At 50.3% G+C, this 12,353-nt stretch overlaps 1 protein-coding gene across 1 annotated transcript; it reads right to left on the bottom strand.

Moving 5' to 3' along the window:
- Positions 1-23: 23 nt before the first annotated feature.
- On the bottom strand, positions 24-10,705 carry LOC101870823 (protein-arginine deiminase type-1-like). Its single transcript, XM_005145417.3, has 16 exons — positions 10,536-10,705; positions 8,391-8,565; positions 7,874-7,943; positions 6,502-6,563; positions 5,688-5,805; positions 5,472-5,597; positions 4,685-4,860; positions 4,496-4,599; positions 4,057-4,180; positions 3,435-3,542; positions 3,190-3,341; positions 1,611-1,755; positions 1,279-1,372; positions 1,113-1,192; positions 476-601; positions 24-380 (listed from the first exon to the last, which is right to left on the bottom strand). Exons 1-16 carry the CDS (start codon positions 10,625-10,627, stop codon positions 147-149), a joined length of 1,986 nt encoding a protein of 661 aa, XP_005145474.2. The 5' UTR covers positions 10,628-10,705; the 3' UTR covers positions 24-146.
- Positions 10,706-12,353: the final 1,648 nt, after the last annotated feature.

Here is a 12,353-nt window from a genome sequence, read left to right on the forward strand (position 1 = left end):
AGATAAAGGATGGGAGACAGGGAAGAGCTGCACCCTTGGCGCTAATGCAGCTTTATTGGTAAAACCCTTGATTTTGCTGCATCTCCTGATGCACCAAATGCACCTTCATGCTCCAGTTGCAGGACCTGGGCCCGTTGCCGGGTGCTTCAAGGCACCATGTGCCACCATTTGAAGGCAAAGGGCTTACGGCGGACGTTGGTGCCGCAGTGGACATCCCCAGAGAGGACATGGTAGGAGAAGTAGTCATCGATGAAGGTGCAGGTGAGGCCCAGGGGCTCCAGCAGCGCCCGCACCCGCTCCTCCAGGCAGCACTGCCCACCCACCTGCGGTCCAAAGGGCTTGGGGATGCCCAAGTGCCTGCCCAGCACCAGCATGTTCACCTGCAGCCAGACCAAAAGCCAGTGTTTTCAACCCAAAAGGGGTGTTTGCAGCAGGTGTGGGTGGAAAAAGAGGGGAGAAGGTGCTAGGGTCTCACCATGTCCGGGAAGAAGGCATCCGCTCGGGAGCCCCTCAGGATGAAGAGCTGGGGAATGTCAACGATGTCCTGCTCACTCAGGCCCAACTCCTGCTTCAGGAGGTCACGGTTCCAGTCAATGCAGCGCTGTGGAGAGAGGATACCAGGAATTGCCACCCCTGGCCGTGCATGGATCCCTGTGTACCCCACTGCATACTGTTTGGATCCTCCTTTGCTCCATCGTATTCCACTCCTCAACCCATTCCTAACTCAAAGAACCTCTTTTTCTGTTGGTTTTGACGTCTCTGCAGTCACCTGGGCCATCTCCCATGATCCAGTTAAAGATGTCCCTGCTCCTTGCAGCAGGGTGGGAATAGATGACCTTTGTAAGTGTCTTCCAACCCAAACTATGCTATGATTCTACGATCTCCTACTGGGACAATGAGCCTGGGATGATCCAGCACCCAAGGGTGCCTGTTCCTTCATGGCTGCTCTTCTTGCCTGCCTGCCTTCACACAGCATGGTGCAACTCATGCCACAGTTTCTTGCTATTCCCCAGCATCCCCCAAAATGCTCCCTGGATCCAGAAATTACCCAGCAGCAACGTGCAAGCATGGAGAGAACAAATGCACCCAAATCCACAGCTGCAGAGACCCACCTGCACGTGCTTGTTGTCACTCTTCAACGGCTCATCTGCCAGGATCTCATCAATGCTTTTCCTCTCAGCATTCTTCAGCCCTGCATGGGGATAGAGGAGAGGTTAGGGACACTGGGAAGGGATGCTGGTGGTCCCCGCTGCACCACAGGGATGCTCAAATCCTTACCAACAAATAGTGTAGCTTCACCATGGCCCTGCCTCTGCTTCTCCTTGAAGAGCTTGTAGCAGGCATTGGGGCTGGCCAAAAGGAGCCGGAAACCCTGTGGGAGGGAGTATGGGAGTCATCACTTTGCTGTTGGTGAGGTATTTTATCCCACCACCCTGCTGAGAGACACCACATGGATCCCAAAGCCAGCCTCAGGCATCAGGGAAGCTATCCAGGAAAGCCACCCCAAAAAGAAGGTGCATCACCCAGCAGGAGGAGGGAAGACAAGCAACTGCAAAAGAGCTTTTTCTCTTTGCATTTGCAGGAACAGGGCTGGCTCCAGGGATTGGTACCTTCCTATCATAGGCTGGGACGAAGGTGAGGAATTCATCCACGTGGCCCACACTCAGCCACTCAGAGTAAACCTCCACCGGTGCCTGCACTTTCTGGGCATACAGGAAATCCCTGACAGCCTTGGACATCCGCCGGCCAGAGGCCCTGGAGCAGAGGGAGGAGGAGAAAGCAGGTGGCCATCATACCCCACCCCAAGATTTACCCCCATCCTTCCCCAGATGTCATGAAATGCGGAGAAGGTGCATCCGCACGTCCCATTCTGATGGGAAACACCAGGAAGAATCACAGAATAACAGACTGGCTTGGGTTGGAAAGGACCTAGAGATCATTCAGCTCCAATATCCTGCCATGGGCAGGGACCCCTTCCACTGGAGCAGCTGCTCCAAGCCCCTGTGTCCAACCTGGCCTTGAACACTGCCAGGGATGGGGCAGCCACAGCTTCTCTGGGCACCCTGTGCCAGCACCTCAACACCCTCACAGGGAAGAGCTTCTCCCTTATCTCCAACCTGAACTTGCCCTGTTTCACTTTGAACCCATCACCCCTTGTCCTGTTGCTACAGTCCCTGATGAAGAGCCCCTCTCCAGCATCCTTGTAGCCCCCTTCAGACACTGGAAGCTGCTCTGAGGTCTCCACACAGCTTGTCTTCATCTGAGAAATGTATCGTTGTATTACATATAATATCTAATATATATGTAATATCTAGATACATTAATAAGACAGATATCCATCTTAATACCTCTATTATGTATTATTATATTTATATTATGTATTAATATATTCCTCTATATTATGTATTCATACATATCTAGGTCAAACACATCTATAGGCAATTGTGCCCTGCTGTGCTCAGGCTCCTTTGGGTTTAATGTCCCCTGTCCTGGTGCATCTTAACTCACTCCAGCAGCGCTTTGTGCGGGGGCGAATGTTTCTTAGACAGACAGCAGCAGGCTGGGAAAGCATTAATTAAACCTCTGCTAATAAGGGATAATTACAGTCCTAGCAAGGCTGGGAAAAGGCCATTTACCCTCTGCTGTAACCAAAGCAACCCCCCGGCTTGCAGCGGGGCCGGGATGGGAGCATCCCGTTTGTTATCCCAGCTCAGACCTCATTGATCTGGATTGGCCCCCAGTTGTTATTCCTCTGGGAAAATAACCTCCTTTGTGGAGGATTTTGCAGGGTGCTCTTGTTGCTGCAGGGCTGCCTAGCACTGCCTGCCCAGAGCAAAACAATTTCCAGTTATTCAGGATTTTACCCTTTCCTGGATTTCCCCGCTTTTCCTTTTAATAGGAAATACAAAAATAAAGGACCTGGATGCTTATAGTGCTGTAAGATCCAAGCAGAAGCACCAGGAGTTTGGGAAATGGTAAACATCAGGGCTGTGGCATGATTTTTTTAAGGGATAACAACGTGGTCTGCATGGTAAAACTGGGATTTGATGGGAAGTGGCCTCAATTTCCCATTTGGATGGGAATTGGCCCCACATTCCCACTCTGAGTGGTTCAAATCCTTCTCACACAAGGATCTTTGGTGCTTCTCTACCTCCTGGGAGAAAGGTCTCAAGCCCCCTCACATCTCACCAGGGCAGGGGGCTGCCGATCAGGATCCTGCCCAAGGGATACTCCTTCCCTCGCACTGTCACTGGAGGGCTGACATCCAGGTTGCCGAAGGAGTCGAGGCTGGTGATCTCTCTCCCGGGGGGCTCACGGGTCACATAGCCAAAATCAGGGCCCTGGGGAAGAGGGAAGCAGTGACAGGGATGCCTAGAGTGGGAGATTTTGTGGGGAGCAGGAGGGGTTGGCATCACAACATCACAACAACACACCAGGATCTTTTTAAAAGCAAAATCCTTCAAGCCTCTGTTCCTGGGTGAGTCGAAGACGACGGGGAAGACCTTGTGCGGCGCTTCCACATAGCCAAACTCCAGCTCATCCTGTTGTGGGAAGAAGAAGAGGAAGAGGAAAAGGAAGGCTCCTGGCAGGGTGATAGCCATCTCCATGAGGTATGTGGTGAGGGTGGAGCAGGAAATGGGGCAAATCTGGCAAAGACTGGCTCTTGCCCTTAACCCCAAGGGGGACAGCTGCCTTGCTGTCCTGGGGGGTGACACCACAGTGCCTGGCACGAGTCACCCCTGGGTCTATGTCCCATGGAGTCCGTCTTGCAATAGGGTCCCTCTTGCAATGCCCCCATTGAGTCCCTCCTGTAGTGTCCCATTGAGTCTGTCTTGCAATGGGATCCCTCTTGCAACACCCCTGTCTGTGCCATTTGCCACCACCAGCAGCATTCCCCATGCTTTACTTCATGGCTGCCTGGCTCATCTCTTAGTAGCTAGGTGCAACTCAGCCAGTCCCTACCAGGACTGTCACCCCCATTGATGGCACCTTACATGCCCCAGGAGCCTGTAAAGGACCAAAACAGCTGCAATATTACAAGCATCAATTGATGACCTGGATCCAGCGGTCACTCCGGGTTTCCACCTCTGAGCAGATGGTCAGTTTGCAGTTGGCTTTCTTCAGCAGGACCCTGAGTCCTTCCAAAAAGACTTCGTTGGAGTCTGAGCCTCGCTGGATGCTGGAGGAAGAGGAAAGAGTGAAGGATGCAATGGGGGATCATGAGAAGCACCCCAATCTCTAACCATGCAGCCCATTCCTCATTCCTAAATGTGCTGGGCAATAGTCCTGCATTAGGTTAGACCCAGAGAGCATCCTCCAGCCTTTCTCCTTGGGGTTGCAATGAGTGCAGCAGTCCCTACCCAAATATTGCCTCCAGTATAACACACAAAAAGCCTGGCTTACCCTACAGCAGCTACATAGCAAGGAAGGGTTGAAAACTCCTCCTGGGAGAGTCCACCAAAGCAGGAGAGCAGTGGGGTGACATCCCTCCTACCTGCAGACAAAAACCTCCGTAGGCTGCTGGGTATTGGGTGTCATTATCCAGGGTGCCACACGGAAAACCACCGTATCCGTGAAAATCGGGGTGCCTGGTGAATTCTGTGAGGGGCAAAACCAGGGAGGAGTCATGGTTAAAGCCCCACCACAAGGGGACTTGGCAGGAGATGGGGCAAACCTCACGTACCTTATGGGGGACTTCCAGCAAGCTGGCGCTGAAGGAAACCAACCCAGAGAAGCCTCTGTCAGGGAAAGCCAACCCTTCAACGTAGAAGGTGTTCTCTCCACTGCCAAAGTGGTCCAGCACATAGGAGAGCCTGTCCGGCCCCAACACGGGTATGTACTGGGGGTGTGAGTCTGTCCCTGGAGAAACACCAAAATAGCCAACCCCAAATGGGGTGACCAACCTGTCCACCAGACTGGAAGGAGGCACCAGCGAGGAGGTGGCTGATGCCAGCATGGTTTGCAGAGGAGTCGGTGTGTCTCTTCTTCTCTGGGGAACACACTTGATCTTGTACAAAGAGGACTCTATACCCTCAGGTCCAACCCTTTCAAGGTACACGGCTCGAGTTAAGCATCTAATGATATACTTGGGTTCCCTGACCTGATTTTCAGCAGGGAGCTGCTGGGGATCCAGCTGCCAGGGTGTTCAAAGTCAAAAGGTGCTGCCTGACGAGATGGGCTGCTTTGGTGGCTGGGTCATTGCCCAAGCCAAAAAGATGCCGGGAGCCACGTGGGAGTTAATCCACCCCATGGGAATGTCAAAATCTCATTGAGCACAGCTTTTTTTAACCTTTTTTCCCATATAACCCCATCCTCTACAACTGCTTTGGAGGTACCGAGTGTTTCCAGCAGTTGGAGGTGCCCAGCCCTTAGCCACGGTGAACTTTTTAGGTCAGGGTTCGTCTGCTTCAGAGTCTGGGCTATCTAGGATATCTACAGGGATATCTGGCAAGAAAGGAAGGAATACTTACGGATAGCATGGAAAACTCTCACTTTATCTGCATCCGACTCAGGGACGTGCAGAACCACCTGGTAGTCAGCAAAGATAGCGCTGGGACCCTGAGTCCGCAGCAGCATGACAGACATGTCCTGAAGGTCTACATTGAAAGGGAAGGATGAAGGCAGAGAAACCATGGAGGTCTTGCAAAGGGGAAGCACCCCAGTGAGCCCTGCATATCACACCCTACCTGCAGTGGTCCGTATAGCCACCTGACCACTGTCCATCCCCACTGCGCCGGGGCTGTCCCGGTCGCAGTTGACCAGCAGCACAGCACCTTGCCCATTCGGACCCCACGTCCACTTGGCCTGGAGGAGAAACACCCAAAGGGGATGGAAGTTTGATTTCCCCCATCCCAACCAGGGATGGGCAAACCCCACCACCGCAGCCATGCTTGGAGGCCAACCCACAACATGCACTCAAGGCTGGTGGGGAGACAGTAGTGATGCTTTCGAGGCACTGAAGTTCCTAATCTCAGATTCTAGTAGGGCCAGCAAAGACTGTTTCAAACAGATCTTATCTTCTAACAAGCCAGAAAGTGCCTGCCAGGCCTCATATGGACACTGTGCTGTTTCTAGAAATGCACCTCATCTGGTGTACAATTTAGTGCTGATTGGGCTGCAGGTAATTACCCGGGTGCAAGTGCTGGGGCAGATGCAGATCTGTTGCCAAAGGGGGAAAGCTCTGCTAAAGTTGCAGCTGACTCATTTAGTGGCATGTTTCAAGTTCAAAAAGGAAGAAGAAGAAAAGGAAAAAAGCAGACTGCTCTCTCCTACATGATCCCTGGGGCTGGATCGGAAATGTAGGAGATTATGGAGTAAGAAAATAATCTTTTCCTCTTCAAAGTTCAGGTTGAGCATTTGTGAGGTTATTTGCCCTAATTCAGATGCCAGTGACACCAGCCAAGTCCATCTCCCTCCTGGAGGTTGTTAGGGAAGAGACTGCAAATGAGTACACCCAGCACTGACCCTCCATGCATTGCTTACAGCAAAGCTTCTCATTACCTTGTCCTTCCCTTTGCTCTTCACTCTGCCACTACGGCTCAAGTCCACGTCCAGGGATACATCTGAAATATCAAGAGAGAAGGAAGCCACTGGCAGGGGAATGAGCTCTTGGTGGCATTTTGCTTCATCCTTGGCATTAGCAACAGCAATCCCACCTTCACGCCCCAAATCTGCTCCAGACCTGTGTCCAAAATGCTGATAGGAAAGTCAAATTGCTGATAGAGAAGCCAACCTGATGGCTTTTTCATGGCTTTTCCCCTTTGATCACCAGCTGTCTCCATGCATCTTGTTTCACCAGCAGGGACATACCCACTTCATGGCACATTTTGTGTTTTCACCAATTTCATATTGACTGTAGTGTTTTTCATGAACCCAAAACATGGTGAAGACATGACAGTGCTTTCACTATGGGTGAGTGGGCACCAATATTAGGCATGATGCAATGTTTGAGAAGAACTTTTCTTTAGAGAGCTCTTCTTGCTCCAAATCTCTGCTTCTGCTGCAACAAAGCAGAGGTTTACCTGCAGCAACTTCATCCAAACCCTACCTAAATCTGTATTAAGCTTATCTTAATAGAGAAATTCCTCCAGTTGGGCTCTATAGTATGTGGGAAACACAGGCATGGAAACAGAGATTGTCCTTGTCCTTGATACAGAGAGGAGGACACAGAGAACCTGGAAATGCAGCTCAAAGTCAGCAAAGAGCATTTATCAGGCAGAAGCTCTACAGACAGCGGTCGCTCTGGATAAGCCCATCAGTCATGGGACGTGGGAAACCATCTTCAGGTGCAATTTTGGGAGGCATATGCATGACTTCAGGACACAGGTCTGTCTGCCATGTGAAAATCCCAAGTTTAGGGTAATTAATCCATCCAAGTGTAAGGCTCTGTATCCAGACTGGTTGTCTAGACTCCCTTTGTAGTCAGCAGAGGAAAATAGGCATTTCAAGGGAATGATTCATCTCTATCCTAAACTTCTAAAATAGGTCAGACAACTACACTTTGGTGCCTATTCCTCTCCCCTAACTGCAGCAGAGGTCAAGAAGGAGGACACCAGCAAAACTGGGGGAGATGGTCTCTTTGGCTCCTCTTCCGCTAATGCAATGGTGTTGGCAAGCAGAGGAGGATGCTTGGTGTGTGCACTGGGTGGGGACATGGCCCAGCCTCTGTCTCTTTTGCACCATGTAAGGCAGCATAATAGCTTTTTAATTATTTCCCTCTTGCTTGTCAGCATCAGCCAACACCCAAACCCTTCATTGCACATCACAGATGGGCAGCCCGCGCCCCCCACTTAACTCCCATCCCAGGAACCCAACTAGGTCTTGGCATCCAAAAGTGTGGCTAGGTTTGAAAGAGTGTTGCTGTAATACCTACCTACGCAGGTGAGGTACAACCAAGCCACGGAAAGCTCATTGTCTTCCCATCCATAGTATGAAATCTTCACCTGTGAAGACACCACCAGATCATGACCCAAGTCCCACGTCCCGTCATGCTGAGTAGGTCTTTCCACCCATTGGGTTGACCAACCAACACTATACAACCAGCTCTTGGAGGGTTCATCCAAGCCATTCTCCATTAACCACAGTTCAGCTGAACCATTTCTGCCTGCTTCAGTACAAAAACAGGCACAGAAAAAGCCAAGGTTGGAGTATTTTTCACTGCCTGGCACAGGGTTTCTGACAGCAGCTTTTGTAATCATGAAATGTGATCTCCTTCTCAGTTTCATTTTTTGGACACACTAACTACACAATTCTGTTTAAATTTGGGGGGTTTCCCTTGAAAATAAGCATGATGTTAACACTACTCAGAAGTTCTTGAGCCTTCCCATAATCCTCCTTTCTTTCCTAGGAAGCCTTACTTTTTCAGTTTAAGTACATGAAAAACAACTAACCTTATTGTCATTGACAGTCCTGCTGATGACATCAATGGTCACTATGACCTCTATATCGGGATCCAGGGGCCATCTGGAGTTAATCATAGGTTTTGTCATGGGGCTGTGGATGATGTGGACCGTAACCGCGGAGGTGGCATGGACTTCAAATGATGCGGCACCTTTGGGGATAGATCTGAAACAGAGAGCAGTGTGAGGTTAGAGACCTAGTTGTCCCTCCTGTTCTCCTCTGTGGAGCCAAATCCTTGAACCTGGAATTAAAATCCAGCTTTAACTGGATGGAAAGGACACAAACCATCTTTGGGTGATGAAATGCGTCGCCTGGATTTTATATGTATTATCTCTGCAGTGGTGTTGAGCAAGCAGAGCTCCCACTGGAGCTTCAGCATGTCTGGCTGTGGTTAAGCCCTAGATTGTAAATTGCTGAAGTTTGGGCATCCAACCTCCCTCCACAACAGCAAGAAAACTCCCAGAATTTCAACACCCCATGACAAAACCCCAGCAAAGAGCCAGGATGATTCTTTATGTCAGCTGTGCAGGGAGATGGATATTGCAGGACCATACCCTGACCTGAGAGATGCTCGAACTGGAGCAAAGCCTGAATCCGGGCATGGAGAACCCCACCTGCATGACATCCCTCACCTTTGAAGTGCTGCCTACCTGCTCATTACAGGCCCAGTACCTCCATCCCAGGAGCATGAGTGCTCCAACCTGTCTGCCATCAGGAGCCAGCCGTACAAAAAGACACAGGGTGGTAAATTTTAACTGAGAACAAAAAACCACCCACACAAGAGATTTATTCCTGGTGCTGCTCTTGGCATGGGAGCCCTGGTGCCTGCAGTGGCTTGTAAAGGGAGATTAAAGTGTCATCTCGCTTGCTGCCCTGTGTATTGAACATCATGCAACATCATAAATCCACCTGCACACTGTTGCACACCAAGACTTCTCCAATGTGTGTCAGTTTGCTCTGATTTTACAGCCTTCACACATCAGCATCACCACCACATTCCCACTGTGCTCCATGATCTGCCCCAAACCAGCCCAAACTACAGTCAAAGCTTGACCCATCCATCACCAAATTCCCCCTTGTCACTGCCCTCCAGGAACAAAATGCTCAATTTCTTTTAGCAGAAAGAGCATCCTCTGTCTGCTTTTTTTGAACCAAACCTAAAATTTTCTACCAAGGAGCCAAAGCAGCCCATTTTGGGGCTCAGGTTCCATGTTTGAATGGGCCAGAGCTTGCTCCAAGTCCAAATCCAGGGGAAATAATTGCAAATAATAGGGTTTATATATTCCCATCCATTAGAGGGGAAATATAATACTATTTTAGGGCAGTTAAAGCTCAATGCAAAGCTCTTTGGGGGGACAGCAGCACATCCTGGCCCAGCTCCAACACACAACCCTCGTAATTGCCCCGGATGCAATGCCGACTGGCTTGTCCTGTAATCTCTATTATTATAAATATGATTTATTAAATAATAACAGTGTAAGAGCAGGGTAAGTACAGCCTCCTATCTGGCCAATAAAGCAACCCCCAGATTTCATGCTGGAAAAATCTCTTTTGGTGAACTCAGCCATGCAAAGCTGCTGCTGGATTGTTTCTGCCTGAGCCACACATTTTATCCCTTACCCCGTTTTAGCTCTGTCCCAAGTTGCTCATCTTGAATGGCTCTTGCCTCATGTTTTCAAAGCCAGAAATAGACCTCTCTTAGCCAGGGTGTGCATGCGCTTTTGCCTGCAACTCATCATGGCTCAGCTACGCTTTGACACCTCCTGTGTGCCAGAGCCAACATCCCTTCTTTGGGTGCAGCTTCCCATGGGACATCATCTCCTAAACCAGATCCAGTGGGATACATCCACCATACACCAAATGAGCTTGAGTTCATCCTTGGATCAATTTGTGATGAGGGATCAAAATGAGCTCCAGTTTTCCTCCTAGCACCCATTTCTCCTCCAAAGAAAAAGGAAGAACACCACTGGGCTCTCCCAAAACCCATGGATGAACTCATGATGCAGGCTCAAAATGAGCACTGCTTTTCCCCCAGCACCCATTTCTCCTCCAAAGAGTGGAAACATCACTGGGCTCTCCCCAAACCCATTAACCCTATGGAAAACCATAGGGATCTCCCCCATCCCAAGCCTTACCGGCGCATGTCAAGGAAGACCTCGGTACCCAACACGCAGACGCCATAGGTGGCGTGGCTGGTGGATGTCTGCATGACATGACGTTGGGGCATGATGTGCTGGGGACAGCGGCCGCATGTGAAAGAAGCTGCTGCCTGGCTTGGTAGGTAAACCAGCAGGACTGGATTAAAAGGCAGGGGAATTTAACTCCTCCTTCCCTCAATGACGGGGTTTAGGCAGGGGACCCTGCTGTCTCCACCTCTGCCACCCAGCAAGGTGCCGCCTCACTCAAGGAGATGGAGGTGATAAGGCAGCCCCTGGAGGGGGAGGACAGGCAGCTTTGGGGAAGGGACACAGAGCAGAGGGGCAGGACAAGGTGGGTGAAACCCCGTTCTGCCCTGGGATGCTCAGCATGGGGGTTTATTCTCACCTTTATATTCCCTTACAGCTCCATATAAGGACTCCAAAGCTTAATGCATTAAACATTTCCACTCCTCCTGGAGTGCAGTATGGTTGTTTAGGGTTATTACAATACACGCTATCATTAATATAAAGCATTTTCCTTAAAACAACCCAAATTTTCCATCTGGTCACTCTGCAGGTGACTCATGGCCTCAGTTACCCCATTAGGGCAATACCTGAATAAAGCCTAACAAAAGGAAATGTTTGTTCAGGTCAGTCCTTCTCATCATAACAACTCCTGAGAGTGCGACGAGCAGAAACGAGTGCAGGGAAAACTGGTTATTTGGCAGGCAGGGAAGGGGAAAACAACAAACAAACAACACAACAACACAACAAGAGGCTTTCAGTGGAAATTAAAAGTCCACAGTGTTTTGTTTGGACCTCTTGTTTCAGGGGTATTGGGGTTTTTGGGGCAGGCAACAAAGCTCCCACGGGAAACATCCCTATGGCTGGAAGAAAAGATAGGCATCTCTCTCCAGGCCACCCCAGGAGGCTTTTTCCTGCCTGTGAAGAAGGAAACCACGTGGGATTTATCTTGTTGAAGCCAGGAAAGAGGTCTTCACTGAGCTTAGGGATGGTGCAGCAGCAAAAATGGAGGGAAAAGGCAACACAGGGATGGAGAACACACCAACAACCCCATCACTGCAAAGTTCATCCTCATAGCAAGGAAGACACAGAGTGACATGGCCACATCAGTGATGCAATGGACCCAAGAGAGCTGGAGCCAGGAGAATCCCACTTTTGTGAGCAGCAGGACCCCTTGATGATGAAAAGGTCAAAGCAAGCTGAGTGGGGCGAGAAGGGCTGGTCCCCACCACTGCACCGAGCTGCACGTCCTCAGCCAGAGGAGCAGCCACCCCCTGTGAGATCAAACCAGCTGCTTTAAACATCTCCTGTCTACATTAAAGGGCTCCTTCCACCTTTAATTGCAGCAGGAAAACAAACTCAGCACCGTGTCTCGAACACGAGAACGGCTTTAATAACACTGGGAGCCTGCCAGGATGCTCCAGTGGGGAACAAGAGCGGCATTTCCAGGCCCTCCAGAACCTCTCCTTGCTTGAGATTCAGATAAAAACCCATTTCCCGAAACCCAGCACAAGTCAAACTGCTGATGTTTCTAGAGCTGGGAATTCTGTTGGTTCTCAAGCCCTATTAGGGGTGCATGAGCCTTCACATATGCCTCTGCTTCATCCCTAAGACCTTTCTGGGGTGACGTATAGCCAGCACAGTGGGTGAGGAGCTATCTGCATCCCCTGAGGAAGAGTCTGGCCATGGCAGCATCTCTACCAAAGAGAGCTGCAAGTCGGATTTCCCACTCATGGCTGCTGGTCACACTGGTTTGGACTGGGCATGGTGCTGAGCTTGCTGCCTGCTGTG

This window comes from Melopsittacus undulatus, chromosome 12 (genome assembly GCF_012275295.1).
Source record: "Melopsittacus undulatus isolate bMelUnd1 chromosome 12, bMelUnd1.mat.Z, whole genome shotgun sequence".
Taxonomy (NCBI): Eukaryota; Metazoa; Chordata; class Aves; order Psittaciformes; family Psittaculidae; genus Melopsittacus; species Melopsittacus undulatus.

What these genes read in the sequence shown, in the direction of transcription:
- LOC101870823 (XM_005145417.3), bottom strand. Translation starts at nt 10,627, where the DNA reads ATGCCCCAACGTCATGTCATGCAGACATCCACCAGCCACGCCACCTAT. An exon ending in AGAGCAAAGGGAAGGACAAG is followed by an intron (nt 5,806 to 6,501) that starts GTAATGAGAAGC and finishes TTTCTCCTCCAG; the next exon opens with GCCAAGTGGACGTGGGGTCC. An exon ending in TGAAGCTACACTATTTGTTG is followed by an intron (nt 1,193 to 1,278) that starts GTAAGGATTTGA and finishes ATCCCCATGCAG; the next exon opens with GGCTGAAGAATGCTGAGAGG.